Source organism: Lemur catta, chromosome 7, assembly GCF_020740605.2.
Source record: "Lemur catta isolate mLemCat1 chromosome 7, mLemCat1.pri, whole genome shotgun sequence".
Classification (NCBI taxonomy): Eukaryota; Metazoa; Chordata; class Mammalia; order Primates; family Lemuridae; genus Lemur; species Lemur catta.
In genome coordinates this window covers 82284513-82304302 of record NC_059134.1, presented here as the reverse complement: position 1 = coordinate 82304302, position 19790 = coordinate 82284513, and the positions used below count along the sequence as shown (strand labels likewise).

General features: G+C 38.0%; 1 protein-coding gene across 2 annotated transcripts in view; it reads right to left on the bottom strand.

The window, feature by feature from the left end:
• Positions 1–4855: 4855 nt before the first annotated feature.
• Positions 4856–19790, bottom strand: part of ELP4 (elongator acetyltransferase complex subunit 4) — a 209775-nt gene continuing 194840 nt past the window's right edge. For both annotated transcript variants that reach the window (XM_045557731.1, XM_045557732.1), the window contains exon 10: positions 4856–5260. In XM_045557731.1, coding sequence (XP_045413687.1) covers positions 5129–5260 — 132 coding nt within the window. In that variant the 3' untranslated portion in view covers positions 4856–5128. The remainder of the gene's footprint in view (positions 5261–19790) is intronic.

Here is a 19790-nt window from a genome sequence, read left to right as displayed (position 1 = left end):
CTAGGAATTGTTTTTTGAATTAGGGCTGGCATTTTCAATCTGGGCAGATTTCCATTGTCAGCCTATTTCAACAATGATTTCACTGAAGTATATTCAAAAGTAGATTTCTTAAACGAGACTCTCTGAAAGCTGTTGCCTTTCTCAAACAGGCCCTCTCCCTTTTCTGTCTCCCTCCCCTTTGCACAAGAGGCATCATTTCCCATTGAACCACTACAGCTGTTCCCATTTGAATCTTGCTTTCTGTGCGGTTGTGGATGGTTAGAGGGTGGAAGGGGGGATGTTGCATGTCAAGGAATAATGAGCACAGACATATCAACAGACAACAACAAAGCGGACTGTGACTGGCCGGTGGGAGTTAAAGGCCTTCAGTCATTGGCAGCTTAAGCCAAACATTCCCAAATCTATGAAGCAGGGCCCATTGTTGGTCAGTTGTTATTTGCAATGAAGCACAGATCTGATCATGTTTAAAGTGGCGGCACGCAGGGCAGGAGTGCTTGAGCCCAAGCAAAGGATGGAAAAAAAATAAGCCTTTGTTGGGTAAAAAAGGCCTGTCTGAGACTTTTATTTGTCTGCTCTGTGCAACATATAAGTCAATATAGATAAGTTTTCTTCTGCAAACTAAAAGTAAAAAGCCTGGGGGTTCTGGCAGTCTGGATTAAAATGCTTGCACATGCAGAAACCTCTGGGGACAAAGACATACTTCCACTGAATTGGACCCTGCTTGTTTATTTTTTTTTAATTCCCAAAGGCAAATGATCGGAAATATAGAAATTAATTGGAGCATTTAAACATAACCTTCTAGGTTCAACATCTACTGTTTTTTTAGTTAAGGAACTATTTGTTAAGGAACAGGTAATTGAGATTTATCGCTGTGACATTCAATATGCCAATAATTTTATTCCACCAGAGTTGCTGCATATTTAGAGACATCTTCCTAAGTTGATTGCAGTTTTTGTACAAGTGCATGTAGTTTTAGTCAATGTCAGTCTGCACTGCACAGCGGCACACTTCTGCAGGGGAGTGTGCACACACATACACTGTTGGTACTATTGCCTGTGCAGACATTTCTACCTCCTGACATTTTGCAGCCTACATTCCCTGAGGGACGCGTACTGAGGAAACTGTCAGAGAAGGGCTATGTGGGAGTGTCTGCTGCAGCTGCTGGCTGGCTTGCTTCTTCCCCGCAAAAAGGGACAGTTTCCAAATGGCTATGCTTTGGGCCTGGGTCAGGCAGCCAATCCTGGACCACAGCTCTGCTGTGTAGAGAGCAGAGACTTTGGAGACCTGGCTGTGGCACACTAGGTGCAAGAGCTGGGAATGGGAGAAGGGGAGTGATGTGAGAGCCGAGGGCCTGCATGTGTGCACTTGGGCACGTATACGTGTCCTCTGAGGGTCAGGATTGCCAAGGCCGAGTGGCATAGCCTGGTTTAGTCTGGAGAAGCGGCTGCTCAGCTGCAGAAGCCCTCTGGTCCAGCAGGACAGGAATGGCTGCCTTGCCTTCTGCCCACACCCTAGGGACATGAGCTGCTTTCTGAACAGAGCTCCAGGCACTCTCTTGGGGACTGCGTGGCAGGCACTGTGTGGTAGCAGTGCCTGGGAATTGGCCTTTTACTGATTGTTGAAATAATTTATTTTTATTTATGTACTGACAGGTGTATTTATATATTTATCAATGGGAAATCTGCAGGGATATTTTGATGCCATCTTCCAGGATGGAGACTATATTTGTATATTTGTGCGGTCCTCAGTAGAATCACAGGACTAACAGCCTAAAATTATTCTCCATATTTGACTGACTTAGGGAAACCAGGTGAACAGAATTAGAGCTGAATGTTTAAGTAATAAACATTCAAATTACTTTAAGGAAAAAAAAGCTTTTTACTGCAATGAATTTTCCAGAATATTTCCCCCCCAAAGCTGTGCCTCTTAATTCTTAAATGGTAAACAACTGGCTTCCTGATGTGGCTCACATAACCATTTCTTCCTAATTTTTTTATTATAACTAGGTTTCCTAAGATTCATTTACACAGTATTATTTTAAGATTCAGCTTAGTTTTATGAATGTTTGTCATTTTAGGATTCTGTCTATATTCTTCTGCTCATTTTTTTTTGCACTGGCCTTTATTATTAACAAGATTTAAAAAAAAAAAGGCTTTTCTTTTCTGTATGTTTGGCTCCCCAAGGCCAAGCATATATTCTTCTCTTTTCTGTTTCTCAAGACTAAACCTCATCTATTTTTTCGCCTTGGTCCTGAATGACTTAATTGCTCAGTTTTAAAGTTCAAGGTGTAAGTACTTAGGGTTAGTATTATTTAATTTCGATACTGTTGATGGTGACTATCTTTGGAAAGCAGTAACATGTCTTAGAAATGACATTAATAATGAGCTTAAACAAGTAAATAGGGGTCCCCCCCATTCTCCGTTTGTATGCGTATGTGTGTGTGTCTAGTGTTAGTATTTAAAGATCATGGAGGTGGAGATAAAGAAGAAATGGAAGAAAGAAAGAGAAAAGTGGACATTGATGACTACTAAAAAGAAATTCAGAAGGTCTTAGAACCCTAGCACCTGAGCAGACTGCAGTAGTCAAAATATTTACCTCATGTTAAGGAAAGACAAATCTAGTGTAAGAAATGAATACCCTGTAGGGTTTTGAAATTCATATACTAGAAACATTTGAAAGATATAAGGACATTCCAGATACTATGTTTGGCATTGTTTTTAAGTATTTATATCTTTGACTCAAGTTGATAATTGAAAAAAGTCTGTTACTAGAGTGTATATTTCATAATGTATCACAATGGTGTCTATACCTACAGTACCATTATTGAAGGCCAATATTTTTATGTAGTAAGTTATTAGCATAAAGGATAACAAACAGTGCTTCCAGAAGGAAGGAAAACACATTTTTAGAGTGGGTTTTTATCAGAGAAAAACAAAAATATACATCCCTCTCCAGTAGCTTATTTTTACAAAGCCTGTCCAGTGAATCAGAAAAACAAAGCACTTGGATCTGATTTTTGGAAAGCCCAGGTACTCTTATTGTTCAAAATGCACTTTTACTGAGTTTGAAAAGTTTTCTTTTATATTTAAAATAAGGGTTCAAATATGCACATTCAATTTTTATAGTATTTATCTATTTGCAAAGCATATATTAACTAGTAATTGGCTGTTAATTTTATAGACATGGTAGCTAGGGAAGTAAATCAATGACCTATTAAGTATTTTGACAAGCAATTTACATATCTGATGACCTCACATCTCCTTTTCAGAGTCAAATGCTATGTAATTGTTCCGTTGTGTGTTTGTATAAAATGAATCACAACACGGTAAAAAAAAGGTTAGAGTTATTAAAATAATAACCTGACTAAAATATTCATTTGAATTTATTCAGATTGTTCATAATGCTTTCAAAGGACATATCAAAGCTTTTGTGGAGTATCTATCTGCACGACATTATTTATTATCTATGGACTACATCGATTTTTTTTGAAGTTGCTTTAAATTTTAAAAGCACCTTTGCTTAATAAAAAAGCCCTTTAATTTTAACTGACAGATCAATTCTGAAACTTTATTTTGAAAAGAAAATGGGGGAGAATTTGTGTCTTTAGAATTAAAAGAAAAGAAAAAAATAAACCAGACATTCTAAAAAAAATAGAAGGAGAAACCTGATTTTTAGTACTAATGAAATAGTGGGTGACAAAATAGTTGTCTTTTTGATTTTGATCACAAAAAATAAACTGGTAGTGACAGGATATGATGGAGAGATTTGACATCCTGGCAAATCACTGTCATTGATTCAATTATTCTAATTCTGAATAAAAGCTGTATACAGTATGTGTTTATGCTACAGTGGGTTTTTTTTTAAGTGACTGACATTCATCATATTGGGTAGACGGTTTTAAAAACGTAGTCTTTGTTTTCTACAATGTGTCAAGAACAAATAAAGTATAATTTGTGGTATATTAAAAGTAAACTGCTTAAAAATGCTAGTTATAACTGCTTCAAAATATTCTAAGATATTTGAAAATGTATTTTGGAAATTCAGTTTCTCCCAATGAATTTTTAAATATCTTTTTAAAAATTGAGACTCTTTACTTAAATATGCAAGTTACTTTTTAAGTTTCACTTTTTATCTATTATTTGTTAAAAGCTTTGAGAATATGGAACTATGATTTAAAAATCTAGTGTTTCATATGAAAGCTGGTTCAGTATGCTACACACCCCAAAACACGTTTATATGGTTAGAAATTTACATACTCAACCAATGTTCATAATTAACAAAAGGTTTATGTGATACAATGGAAATCTGAGTTAGTTTCATTTTTCTACTTTGTCTCAGACCTATATTCAGTAAAAATCTCTCACCAAGCTTCAGTATATGTTTTTTCCCTGGTATCCTAGCATTAATGTAGCTGTCAGTTTGAATTTCAATCCTGAATTATGTCTGTTGACATAATTTCATAGTGCTGACTTCAATTGTTTAGGATTACTAAACTGAAGACCATCAACTTCTTTTTTTCTATTCTTTCTATCACTCAAATTCTTTATATTTATTAACTACTATGGCAGAGTAATTATCTTTAATAGAACCTAAATCCCAAAATATTATTTTGTCTTCATCAATTTAATAACAGTATACATAAATGCAAATTTATTTTAGGTATTAGCAAACACATTTTCATTAAAACAAAAAAACCTTAGCATTTTTGGTGGCAAGTGGCTTTTTCTGAAATAAAGAGAAAATATATTTTCATATACTATCTTGAATTTCACAATGTTTTATATGCTACCTGCTCTAACATGTACCCATGATACTCAGTGCCTTAGTACATGTAATGACCACTGTAATGCATCTGGAGATTTTGACCCCTTTTTTTGCATTTATTTAAAATAAAATTATTTTCTCCAAATATGCCATAGGGCAAAATTTTAAAATAAAAGTATTTCTGCTGTACTATTTCTGTATAAAAAGTTGGTTAAAAAAAATGAAGAATGGTGGCCCCATTTTTCAATCCTGTGTTTTTCAAGGATTGGAGGGTCAAATTGTTAAGAAAAATATTTACATAAGCTATTAGCAATCATAATTAGAGTGTCATGTAATTCTGCGTGCAGTGACTAAGGAGGAATCCCTAGAAATCCAGGTGCTTCTTGCCTCCGGCCATCATGCTGCAGCCTGGGCCCAGCCGTTTGGCGGATTCTGCCAGATCCTGTTTGCTTGAGCGGCTCACCGTGTCTGACAAGTCTGGAGGCAAATGCAGTCGCTATGGCAGAAGATTTCAGGGGAAGAAAAAAAGAAGAAGAAAAATTAATTTTGCTTTTGCTAGCATACTTCAGAATATAATATTATGCTCTGTTGATCAGCATTTAATCTTGCATATAAAATTCCTGCTAAAACAATTCTTCAGATTTAAGCCCAATATAATCACCTCCTATTCCTACTGGATTTTACAAATTATAGCCATTGCAGAAACTGTACTAGGAATCTTGGTGGAATATTTTCAATGTCCAAACCAAAGCTATATGAAGGCTTTTTCTTCTGTAGGTAGAAATGAAAACATGTAAATGCACAAATGAAAGCATAAGTAGAAAATGTCACATAAATAATGTGAGGGGTTTTTTTGGGGGGTTTTGTTTTATTTTTTGCCAGGGTTCTAAAATGCAATTTTTGAAAATCAAATGTAGCTTTTCAGCAATCATAGATTCCTACAAATGCTTGTTTCCCTCTGTCTATAAGTTGACCTGACGATTCTATTTCAAGGCTTAACTTTCTCTAGGAGCTTAACATTTTCACAGAAATATGGACATAAAAAAAAAAAGGTACCAATCAAAGGGTCAATATTTTTCATATGTTCAGGTAAGTCAGCTATAACATCTGTTAAAGGTCTTGGGAAGTTCGTTTCCATGCAATAATGTTGGGTCATGTTTTCAAAAGTATAAAGTGGTTTTGAACTCTACCCACTATCCCAACTGTTTTCTTGCAGATATAGGATGATTTAATCATACCTAGTAACTGACCGTAATTATAATAGTTACTGTAATGAGGGAGAAATATTCATATTGCAAAATAATTTTTGTTTTCAAAAGGATCTCCATCAAATTCCTTTAATTATCAGTGCTTCTAGCTCACATGCTTTGTTTCATAAAAACCCTGACTTAAAGGAACATAGCTGGTGTGTGAGGACAAAGTGGGTGTGGGAAGCTAAAGGTGAGGGTGGACGGGGCTACACAGTGCCTTCCAGAGATGAACTCAACTGGAGACAACCTAGCTGAAATCCTTCATTTCGAAAATTTCCTTCAATATGGAAAAAAACAAAAAAAGATAAAGAGTAGAACTGTTTTTTTTTTAAATATTGTGGTCCATACACATATGTTCCAGCTAGTTTCTTTTCTGAGAAAAGGCTTGTTTATTGTCATGTAAATACAAGCTGTGTATAAATGATCAAACTATTTTAAAACATTTAAAATAATGTGAAAATATTCTGTGATTTCAGTTTGCCTGTACTTATTTATTACCAACATACCTAGGATGAAAGACAGTATTATACAGATGCACAATCAACAGAGATGTTAGAAATGTCAAGAACTTGTAATATTTATACAGCAATATTCATGCAGATCTATTCATTAGTATCCTTAGCACCCACCTATCATTAAGTAAATGTCTATTTTCTGAATGACAAAAAAGCATAAATAAAGACATTTTTTCCTTTGTTTTAAACAATTCTTTCATTTCTTTATGCTCTAGTTTGTTCTAGAAAGGACTGTAGGCAGAAATGAAAGCATAAATGGCTCAATAATCTAAAAGGCAGGCGTGACTAAAGTCTGTAGTTACAAATGTCTTTGTAGGGTTATCGTTATTAGTGTCCATGTGAGGAAGCAGGAAGGAAAGAGGGCTTGAACTATATGTCTGAGTTTTAATGTTTAAGATCTTGTAGCTATTGCTAATGAGTGAAGGAAAAATGACTAGGATACATGCATATTCTGAAGGTTATCTGAAACTTGAAGGAAATTACCATAAAGAACTGTGTGTGCATGTGTCTATGTGTGTACACTTTTGCTTGGTACCTCACAGATGATGTCACAGATGGTGATTAGGCTGTTTAGAAAATCAGCTAGAGTCAACAAATATTTAGAATCTACTCATAGCAAGGCATTCTGGAAGGATACGTGAACACAGCACCTTCTATGCTCCTTGTTTCATAACAATCCAGTAACACAAATAAGCTAAGAACACGGGTAATCCTCACAGCGAACACTCTAAGGTAGGTATACAAGAAAGGCAGAGACAAATCAGAAATCACAGTGGGGGAAGGGGAGCAGGAAAAAGGCTCATGGGGCTGGGATCTGAGCTAGGTCTTAAGTAATGAACTGGATTCTGACATGTAGAATGGAGATTTGCTTAAACAGCAGAACAAATATATCTTCAAGATTACAGGATACATTTGGTTGAAGGGTTATAATCTACATGAGGAAGCTGTGTGGTTTATTCTGAACTAGTATAATACAATTTATTTCGGGAGGTTACCTATTTGCTTGTTGACTGGCTAAGCATTTCTCTTCCTCTGCTTTTCTAGGCAATGAATGTGAGCCAGTTGGCTGAATGCCCTTCATAGCAAAAGTAGCTAAATGTGACATGTGACATGCTTGGAAATCTTTCAGGTCGAATGGCTTTGAAGTAAAGTCAAATATCATTTGCGTGCAACTTCTGAGTATAAAAAAATTTGGGTGATATGATTAACTGCTTTTTACCAAATGCTACATTGTAAAGCTAGTGGTACACTCCTTTGTATGTCCTTTGAAAATGCCCAAGGATGGCTCTTGGAAAGAGGTGACTCTATGTGTGATTGTGCCTGCTTTTGTTGATTATTACTTGAGCTTACTATGCAGTCTAAATTCTCAAGCAGTGGGTTTTGTTTTCTTTCTTTCTGAGCCTCCCTCTGTGCACCATGTCATCGCGATGTGAAGCAGCCAGGAAGAACGAGAGATCGGGTTCCAGGCTTGCCAGGTGTGTCAGGGATTTTTCCTCTGAGGCTTCCAAAGCATTTACACACTTGACATATAAATGTTCAGACGCTGCTGTACCCCAGATCTGTCTTCTGAAAAAATATGCTGCAAGATACTCTGTATAGTGTGGTGACCTCCTTTAGACTAAAATTGCAAGGCTGTGGGTATATAAACTTTTAAACATTGAGGTTTCACTGAGTAATGTTTTAAATAAAAATCAGACTATAAAAAAAATCACTTTATTCTCAACCTTGTAAACCAAATCAAGGTATTCATCTTTCTCATCTTATACCTGGGGATCTGGGGCAAGGGCCGCAACCAAAATCACATCTTACATGTTGAGCTGAATATTTTTTCCACTTGATCTTCTTTTCTCAGATTCTGGGAGAAAGACACTGTGTTGCTGGTGTAGGAGACGGATATCTGGCTGGCTGGCTGCCTACTTTTTCCATTAATGCCTTGTCTAACATGATGATTGCCATGTAGGCAATGGGATCTGGGAAAGGTGTGGCAACCAAGTTTCCTGCACAGGCCTGGGAATCCCACTGGATCAATGTTCCCTTTTCCCGACGCTGCAAAGAGGGAAACAGTGAGGCTAGCAAAATACTCTGGCAGATTAGGGAGCCTCCTGCCAAAGGGAACCCTTGTCCCATAGGAAGCCCAGGGTCACAACAAAGAAGCAGCAGCAGAAGTGATTCGCTCTGCGGTTCCAAGGGGTACCAAGGAGAACAAGACTTTGAGATTCTTTCCCTGCCACCTGCCTCTATGTCTCTTTGTTGGGCCTGGCCACTGTCTACATTTTGTTCCTTCTGAGTCAGTGACTAAACTGATCCTATAGACACATAGGATTGGATTTCCTGGCTCAACAGTTCCCTTCCTAATTCCTTTTCTCCTAGCCTGCCAGGCCTGTGCTCAGCACTCACAGTTCCCAGACAGAAGGGGCAAGATAATGAATCTAGATTACACCTGGATTTGAGACAAATTGCAGGTAAATACCCATTAAAATAAGTTAAATCAATTTATATTTTTCATATTTTGCCAAGGCCAAACCACCAGGCACCGTTTACTGAAAACAGTTGATGTACATTTTAACCCTTAGTAGAGGATTATAGATTTGTTTTAATCCATTTAAAAATTTCTGACATTTCCTGAAAAGTCACACTTTGCATTGCTTGGGATCACAGAAAGAGGCACTTCAGAATACTTCTAATATATTGTTTCATTTTTTAAAAAAACATAGAAAATTTAAATGAAAGCTTGTAAACACTTTAGAACACACAGGCTCTACACTGGTCCCTTAACACATGCAGCCAGGGCTTGTTGACAGGAGCCCTGGACATGGAGGCAGAGAGTAACAGTTTGATACCTGCTTCCGTCACTCACTCTCAGTGTGACCTCAGACAAGCCAATTCACCTAAGTCTCTGTGTCCTCATCTGCCACAGGGGAATAATTCTCCCCTCACAAGACTGTTGTCAGGATCAAATGAGATGTGTAAGTGTTTTGTAAAGTATCAAGTACTACATTTATTCATACCTCCTCTTGTTCCAAAAAAGAATTTGAGGTGGCTCATAAAAATACATATGGCACAACAAAATAAATATAAGTGAGTTTATGAGGGCAAGGAAATGATTCTGTAAATATAATGAACTACATGTAATTATAAATGACAGCAATAGAATTATTAGACTTGGCCACCAGGTCTCGGTCTATCCATCATCTGAGTATTTATAATGCATTATTCTCTAATGAGGTAATGTAAAGAAATACAAAGGAAATTGCAATTATAGTCTCTGCTTCTGAGATTTAAAAAGTCTAAATAATTTCCCTCATGCTTAGTAAGGCAAGAGTGAAAGTGGGGCATGTCAGATGCCTGGCTTTTGAACCAGTATGTGTGTGTGTGTGTGTGTGTGTGTGTATACAAGTGTGTATACACACACACACACACCTGTATTAAGGAGGCAACTTGGGGTCCATCTTATTTTGAAAATCCATTTTTTGCCTATGTCCTCATTGCTGGCAAAATAATTAATAAAGGAAATGGCAGAAGATGAAACTCTTCCATTTGAGTTTTAAAAGCATTTCCCTCCTTTACACAATGGGAAGGAAACGAATGAACAAAATACACACCGTCCTATTCCATTTCAGATTTTCAGCTGTGTGATGCCCTCACTTGCAGGATGATTTGCCAATTTCTGTAGCCACATTCTGTGCTATGCAGTACTCTGAATGGTAGGGAATGAACTAAAGTATGGGCTAAGTAGCTGTAATACAGACTCCTACCCCTTCTAAAAAATGGCTTCAAAATGTAGAAGTTTAGTTGTTACCATGCTACAATCTAGAAGTAGGCAATTCTGAGCTGGAAGGAGTGGTCTGCCATTTTCAACAAGAGGTTCCACTTCTGGCTCCAAGGCTGATGCTCTTGCTAGTTCTCAACTTGTGGCAAGAAGAATGGGGTCAAGAAGTCAAGACCCAGAAGTTGGCAACGTCACTTCCATTCATGTCCAGAATTTAGACATGGCCACACCTGGCTGCAAGGGAGGCTGGGAAATGTTTAGAAGTGTGTAAAAATGTTTAACAAATCTATTACTATGGAGGAAGGAGTAAATGAATATTGGGGGACAACTAGCAGCATGCCACAGTTTTGAGAAGGATCATAGCAAAATGATCACCAGCCAGAAGCATTCGCTCAGTATGTGAATTACAGCTGACTCACTGGAGCTCCATTCTTGGTTTCTGACCAAGGAAATGCATACCTGATGCTCCCACTAGCCCAGAGGGTGGGAGCAAAAGCAATGTGTTCAAAGTCTCCCTATGGATAAACAGGAAGATAGTTCTCTTTCCTTTGTGGAAAGACTGATTTCCTTTCAGGGGCACAGGGAGGACAGAGGGAAGGAGACAGATGAAGCAGGCTTGATATATTCATCATCACAGTATTCCTATCATTTCTTCATAAGATTTCAGAGTGTTGTTACAACTTGTAAAAAAAAAAATCAATGTTATATGCTATTATATATTTTTACATTGTTCCATTTAGAGTATTCCATAGTTATTACATTATATTATAATATTATATTGTAATTATTATATAGTTGGTTAATTTTGCAATGTGGAAGATGCATCTGCCTATGCATAATTGATGAATTTTGCATTATTCCCATATATGAACAGGCTAGTGGAAACAATGCCAGAACCAAATTTTTGCTCTTTTTGGATTGGCAAGTATATGTTTAGTAGTGGCTGAATATTTCTGGAAAAAATTCTGCTAAGCATGATCAGGTTTTAGGTTTAAGTTTTTGTTTGCTTAAGGTCCAATTGATTCTCAGGGCTTAAGATTAAAACTGTTTTATTGAATGTCATAATCATACTACATCCTTTGAATTGAAAAAAATTCATTTGGTTCTTCCTGAGTTATCTGAAAATTAGACAAAATTTGAGAGCTGAAACATTCCATATTGGCTGCCCATTAAAAAAAACTCAGGTGTGCAATTATTTTGACCGTCAATTATAACTGACAGTATTGTCTTGCCTCCAAGTTCACCTCTCTGAAAGCAGATTGTGAAGAACTCACTTGTCTAAACAAAAGTGTGATTTGTGAAAAGGCATGTGTCTGAGACAGAAATTGCTAGTTTACTCCCAATATCTATTCTCCTTTTCAGTGAGTAAAAGAATTTCTGAATACTAGTGGGGCACATGGCTTCCCAGAACAAAGGCTACCTTTCCCAGCTTCCCTTGCCAATACATGAGGCTGAATGACTAAGTTCTGGTCACTTCATCTTGAGCAGAAGCGCTGTGGAGTTAACTTTAGGGTGAGGCTCCTTAAAGGTGGAGGAGTGCCATCTACTTACCCTTACTGACCTCAGTCAGAGAGCCCCTGCCCTGGGTCCTCATCTACCCCTCCTTTGGCCATGCCCCTCCCCAGGGGGTGAGGAATTACAGGGCTAGAAGGACATGCATCTAGATCCTGTGCCCCTCTTTATAGAATATGCTTGTGACCTCAGAATTCCCTGTCCAAATGGCTACAAAGCCTGCACTGTTCTCTTCTCCAGGTTCTTTCTCCAAGGGTGGACTGTGTTGTCTGTGTGCATACACTGGGGCCCAAGGGTTAGCCAAAAGATGGCTGTTTGTGGGGCGTGTGGACAGAGTTTGTATGTGCACGCTGCGTGTCCAGAAGCATGTGTTAGTGGCCCTCTGTGTGTCGGACAGAGGCAGGGGTGGGAAGAAAAGGGAGGTAGGCTGTAGGCAAATTCTCCCTGTGTCTCCATGTTCTAGAGCGGAACCCTGATCCTTAATTTAAACTTGGCTTTCCAGGAAGTTATATTTGTGAAGGAGGGAAGACAAAGTATATTTAATGGTTTGCCAGCTTGATAACTTTAAAATATTTAGGCATATTATAATTATGTGGTCCTTTATTTGCATTCTTGCTCTAGGCTCCACGAATGAGGTGTGGACTTGAGGGTAGGTTCTGAAACAGCCATCCTGGACCATGAAATGGAAGCTATGTGCTGAGGAGGGCACAGCAAAATGACAGAATGAGTCTGGGATCTCTGGATTCCATCTGGCCGCCAGAAGAGCCCTGGATCACCAAACTGGGCTTTTATTCTAGATTACTTAAGCCACTATATTTTTGGATCTCTGTAACAACAGCCTAAACTCTATCTTGTTTATACAGAATTTGGTACCTGACAAATGGAACACTCAAGTTTTATGGCTAAATATGTGTTGGCTTAGTGGCTGGAAGATGGAAAGTGGGATCACATATTGGGGACTGGAAAGCTGCTGATCCTTGTTATGCCCGTGATAACTTGGAAGGCAAACATTAAACCTCCTCATCAGTGGCTCTACGTGAAACGCTGGAGAAATTCAGACTATTGGTGTGTTGGTTGCTTCTGGCCACTTTTAGCAAAGTTGTTTATAAAAGAGAGAGGAACTCAGGCTAGAGCTACAGAATTTGCAAGAAGAGATAGAAGGGACTACAGCTCCATTAAAGGAGGTGTTCTGCCTGTAGAGCACAATCTAGACTGACTAAAGACTTGGTAATTTGGGGGCTTGCAGGATTGCAAATACCCATCTGTTTCTGCACCTGCGCACTAAGGCAGGCAACCTTTGTAGGTGATGTCTGTGTTCCTGAGCCATTGTTAAAAAAATCCTTTTGTTAAAAGGCAGGTCAGAAAATGGGAGCCAGCTCAGAGAAAAAAGTTAGATTAAGGGTGTTGCCTTCCCACTCAAGTCCATTATTTTAAATGGCTTCAAGGTAGCTACTAATAAAATGAAAGAGAGGGATAAGGGTAGAATAGAGTGGTCAAAAAATAAGACTAAAGTTTTACAACGTAACAGTCGTGGTGGATGAGGGCAAGTGGCACCCAGCGACCATTCTGACTTCTGGTGTGCCTTCTTACACGTCAGGAGTGTGAATTAGGTTTATCCAATTAGATGCATTTGTACCACGTTTAGAAGGTGGGAGAGAAATAAGAGCTAGCTAGCATCCTGGTGCTTTAACTATTGCAATTGGCAAGAACTGTTGCAGAGACCATTGTTTTTTTTTTTTTTTTTTTGGCATTGGGATTCCAGTAACTAGTCAACAGCTTCATGGCAGTTCAGAGGTGGTTGTGGAAGTCAAGGCCAGACCACTCTGCCAGTGTCTACTTGCTTGCTTCATGAGGATCAAGCAGCAGTGGCAGTGGTGGCAGGGGAACTTCCTAACCCCAAGGTAGCAGCCCCAGAAGTCTGTGCCTTCAGTTAATAGCTCCAGTGGCAGTCCCTCAATTCCTCACCTTTCTATGGGACAGGGAGCACCTCTGCTGGAGGCCAGCTTGCTGGCAATGTTCAAGCTCTTCCAATTATTTCACTAACTCTCAATTTTCTGTTATAAACTTTTCTTCTGTATAAAATAATGAAGTGGTATCTGTTTCTTGCAACTCAATTCTAGAACTATGTCTAGAAAAGCTCTTTGGCTGTGAGTCCTTGCATGCGGAACTGAGGGAAGCAAATAGATTGGGAACCTTCTAAAGTCTTGAGGAATTGTATTGCCAAAGAAACCACAAGCCTGGTCGAAAGCCTAAAAATTTTCAGCCCCTACAATAATCCTAGGTCACTAAACTTTCAGCCTTTCCAATGACATACTCTCCAATGGCAATTTCATGTAGCCACGGATGAAAATGGACAAGGAATAACTTCCTAAGGGGATACAGAAGATAACAGACAAGGGAGTTTCTTCTAGAGAGCAGGACCGGGCACTGCAAACTTGGCTAAAGTCCTCTACTGCCAGGGCAGGGAATTTTTGTAGTTTCCACCCAGTAGGATTCCTCACTCATCCCTGGAGAGGGGTAAGTGTGTTCCACGTGTTGGAAGAAGGGTGTGTATGGACATTTGGGTTACAAAGGGTTGTGAACTATGGCAGAGACTGGTACTTATCCTCCAACATCTACTCTCGCATTTTCCTTTAGTAGCAGAACCCTTGAACCCAAGGCCATTCTCAATAAAGACTTCATTTCCAAACTTCCCTTATAGCTAGTTGTGGACCATGTGATCATGTCTGAAACAATGGGAAAGGAGCAGAAGTGATGTGGCAACATCAGTGTATTCGAATGCACTTTGAACTTAAGCAGTCTGGCTTCAAAGTCTACATTCTTACTACTCAGTGTGCCAGAACTTCTCTAAGTGCTAGAGACAAAATAGAGAACAAGACAGGCAAGATCCCTGCTTTCACGGAACTCACAACCTTAAGAAGGGACAATGCATAGACATTTACATGACTCAAGGAGAGACTGACAACACATAGGAGAACAAACAAATGAAGAAGATAATTCAGATGATGAGAGGTGCTTTTAAGGAAATAAAACGTGAAGATATGATGTTGGCTGGGGGTACTACTTTAGTTGGGGAAGACCTTTCTATAGAGTACATTTGAGCTAAGGCCTAAATTTAGAGAAGGGACCTATAAGACCTGGAGAAAGAAGTTCCAGGCAAAAGGAATAAAATGGAAAAGCCCTGAGGTGACAATAAGCTTGGCATATTTGAATAGAGAAAAAGTCAGCTTTTCTGGAATAGTCGATGGGCAGGGGAGTGGCTATGTGAAGTTTGGCTTGGCAGGCAGGTGTCAGATCTTGCAGGGTTTGTAAACTGTGGTAAGTGACTTGGATTTAATTCTTAACAGCAAGAGGTAGCAAGGAAGTGATGTAGACTTATTTCTGTGAATACCATGGCCATCTTTATCTGTACCCTTACAAAGTCATGCATGGACACTTTCAATAATAGAAAACAACAGTTGTTGCAAACATGGATATCCTAGTAAAGACAGAATTTTCCAAAACGCAGTGTACATTGGCTTTTCTAGATCCTGCTTTCTTCTGATTTAGAAGAAACATCCTAGCTACTAGGTAACCCACAGTATCTCCTGCTCCACCTTTACCCTCCTCCTGTGAGGAGTGGTGGTTCTTAATCTCCTGCCTGCCCAGTAGGAAGATTCCAGGTGGAGGGGTTGGGTCTTGTGTGAAACCTCCATTAAGGACAAACTCTAGCAGTCCTCTTTGTGGGGATGGTTTGCTGAGTTCAATTCTCTTAAAATGTGAGTCGGAATCTTTTGGACTAATAAAAACATCATGTTTCAGTCCCAGTGTTGCTGAACTTTCAGACATTTAAGAATTGGGAAGGTCATGTTATTCTCCTCTCTTATTTCATATATAAACATAGAACAAATTAGATTACTCCTGGAAAACTTTATTTAAAACGGTTTCACTTTCTATACAAAGTGAAGTCAGTATCTTTTTCTTTTCTTTTGGTTTCTCCTTTGTACCTTTTATTCCTATTAATGCTCTAACATGAGCAGGACTGAAAAAAAATCATTTAGATAACAGCTGGATAGCGCAACTTAAGTTGTTACCTAAACTTGGATAGTAAAAACACTGAAAGATGCCTTTCCCTCCCCGAGTATCCTCTTCTCTGGGATAAAGGAATGGGATGGATAAGTCACACATGGCCACTGCCATCCTTGTGATCTTCTGATTGTGCAACATTGCCTAAATGAGTCTCCTCATATCACCCCAACTGACTCCTTGCCACTCATCTTTCCTTAATTGTGTAGCTAGGTTTCTCACTCTGGCAGTTTTTGCTGGTCTCCAACTGCTGCTTAACCCAAGGCTTGTATGGCTTGTATGGCTCTGGAACATACAATACAGGCAAGAACACATAAACTCTAGAGTGTGTAGAATTTGAATGAAGCTTCAGCCAGGCCAAGCTGGGAGATGCTTGACATCTAGGGTCTGCTGCTGCTATCACAGTAAATGGAAGAAGACTGGGATTTTTCTGGGACTGTTATTTTGATAGGATCTTCAAGCCTGCTTTACCCAGGAAGTCCCTCTCTACCCAGATAAGTGAGGAAACATTTAAGGAGCAATATTTTGGGCACTACCCCTCAGGTGCTTTAAGAATACTAAGATATTTAAGGAACATTACAGTGTTTTTAGATCTGAATGTTGAGCTTAAAAAAAAGTCTTTTAGAAATAAATTCAAACTACTAATTACATGAGAGTTCCTTTTCATCCACTTTGTTTTTTTCTTTTAAAGCATATGCTTTAGAAACTACTCTGAAGGTAGCAAAAGGTAACACGCTCTTTGTTTTTGTCTACTTGAATTCAAACTAATGTTTGCTCCTTACTACAATCTGAAACCTCCTACTTAGTAAACTGTTAGATAAATGGGTGTGTATACTCAAAGCTGATCCCTAAATCCTAGAGATTTTTAGAACCGCAGCAGATCCACTATCCAATTTAGGGACTGGCACAGGTCTGAGTGATACACAGCTTAGGGAATAGATGAATTCTAAGATGTGAAAAGGCAGGAATCAGGGAATTTTGAAATCAGATAATTTAGCAGATTGCTTAAGTTACCATGTTAATGTCAGTCCACTAAATAACTTTCAGGATTGGCAGCTTTTGATGAGCACTCCTCTTGGAAATGTGGCAATCATATATATTTGTATCTAACATATATATGACCGTGTAATGATTTCCTTTTGGCCGTACACGAATGAGTTCTGAGAGCATAATGGCCAAAGTGTTTGCCTGCATAATGCCCCACAGTGTATGCAGAACATTACTCTACAAAGCCCTGGGATGGGGTATGAAGTGCTCAGTGGAAATGGCAATGTAAAACATCCTGGCAGCATTAAATCTCCCAACTACTCTCTAGTTACTTTGAGACCCTCACATTTAAGGGTCTGCTAGTTCCTGGGTATGAAGAAAGAATTTTTAATGGGGCCAAATGTAGGTGTTTACAAGGGGGAATTGTTGTTTTTTATTAGGAGCTGCCTTATGTTCAATAGTTGTATTTACTTTGTCAAGCTAGCCAGAATTAGAAAATCCCCATTGCTAGGCAGCCTAGAGCGACTGCGAAGTATTTCTGGGCATTCAGAACTGAAGCATGTGCTGCCCAAAGGCAGGTTCATTACAGTGTGTTATTTAGTCCTCTTTCGTCCCTCCCTCCCCCACACCCCCAGATAGGAGTGCTTCTATAACAGGAAATCTTGGTTACTTTATGCTGAAACATATTTACATGACTGAAACACGACAATTAACACATTTGTAAAGCTTGAGGGATAGGCACACTTTAATGGTTTTTTGAAGCAGGCTGATTTCCTGGAGCTTTTAATCTTATTTTATTTTGTTCTGCATGCATGAACAAGTTCTTCTTTACTATAGGTATTTGACAAAGTCTACCTGGAATGAATGTGAGTGCAGAGAAAATAACACAAAAATGAATTTTATGTTTTATCTTCGCCAAACCGTTCCTAACTTCTTTTACCAGTTCAATGTATATTGAGGGCTATGTTATTATTTTTGTCATGTTGTATCAGCTTTTACACAAAGGCATTTAGGGAATGAGTATGTTTTTGGTTTGACAAAATGAAATGTGGTTTTCTCTCTACTGACTGTATAAAAACTTTTCATAATGAAGAAAAAAATATCAATTACAGCAGTGTTTTCTTCACTTTTCAGGGACAGATAAAGGTACACTCTCCTAGGTGGTGTACATTTCACTTGCTCCAAACTTAACACCCAGGTGATATTAAGTAGTGGTATTTTATAAATGCTATTGTGTGTGTGTGTTTTGCCTGTTTATATATGTAAATGTAAATTTGACACATGACAATGTTGTCATGAATATTTTAATATCTTTTAAGTCTGTAGATCAATTGCTAAAATTTTGGTAAAATTTACAAAAAAAGATATTTAGTATCAGAATCCTCAGAAATCAAATAAAAACTTCCATTTTTCTCTCTGATTTCTGAAAGCATGTTAACCCTTGACACCCCCTACTCCAACTCTCACTTAAAAGTTTATGGCAAATTTACAAATTACACTGGTTTCCGCATAGTCACCCGGTACATCTATCTCCCCCCTCCACAGACCTCCCTTCTCACCAGCTTGAAAGGGAGCTCGGTGAACAGACTGGGCAAAGCGAGAGCCCTCTCTCTACATGCCTTAGGGTAGTGATGGGGCAGCCAAAGACCCAGCCAGCGCTCTAGCTGAGGGAGACAGATTAGAGATGAGGACCTAACTCCAAAGAGTAACTCTTTGCTGAAGTGACTTCACAGATAACAAGTAAGCAGTGATTCAATTTAGTCTCAGATAGAAAGCTTCTCCATGAATAATGGGAAATAAAGTTAAAGGAAATGAAGCAAATAAAGCAAGAAAAAAAATTACAGATGATCAGAAAAGAGAAAAATATTTGTGAGTATATAGATCAATGACTATGCCTACTTTTAGGGTTTTTTTGTTTGTTTGTTTGGCTGGCTTAATCAAAATGCATGTTTCTATAGAAATGTTAACAAGAGCTAAATTTAATTTCCACCTGGATAATTTAGAAGTAATTTTGCATAGAGATTATTTTCTATTCTTTAAAAACTCATTTGCTTTTATATGTGGAGGACTTTCCCCCCACTATTTAACTACCATCAAGCTAAATTTTTTTTTATAAAGAGTTCTGAAAGATCCTCAAAATGCAGAAGAACCAATGACTTCATATATTGAATTGGCTAAATCCTGTCTCAGGTTTTCACTGTAGCAGGAAAAGCCACTCTGGTCAAACAGAAACCCTGAAGTTTGCCGTCATTTAATCCAGGGTCTGTAGGTATGCAATGGGAATGTTCCTTTTGGTATTTGCAAAATTATGCTTCAAAATGAAATAGTGGAGGGAAGTGGTTTTCTAATTGTTATACAGGGTTATTCTCTAAACTTTAAAGATCTAAGTTAAAGAAAATATACATATTTTTGCATTTCTTTTTGATTCCTTAGAATTTCTCGAGACATTCAAAGCAAAGGAGAGCATGATTTTTGGTAAAAGACCATCAAATAGTTTTTAAAGTTCAATATTAACAAGTTCCACAATTTAACAAATGATGAAAAAAAGTTTTTCCTTTAGAAATATATCAAGTAGTGGTATTTTTCTTCTGTTTTTCATTATGATATCCTATATCCTAAAGGGATATTAGTTGTTCTAAAATCAGTGTAAGCAAATACATCAAATAATTACCCAATCAAATATTTGTAAATTATGGTATGTTAGAAACTTATGGCAGTTCTGTTTCTAAATGAAAAATTATATCAAGCATCTTCAATTTATCATTATATATTTATTTTCAGGCAACACTAATTTATAAGTGTTTACATCCTAAATCTATTAACTGGTGTGTATATTTAACAATCTATCTTAAATATCTTAAAACTGATTTCTTTGTAATTAATATTAGTATTTCACACAATCATTAATATTTCACATAATCACTGATT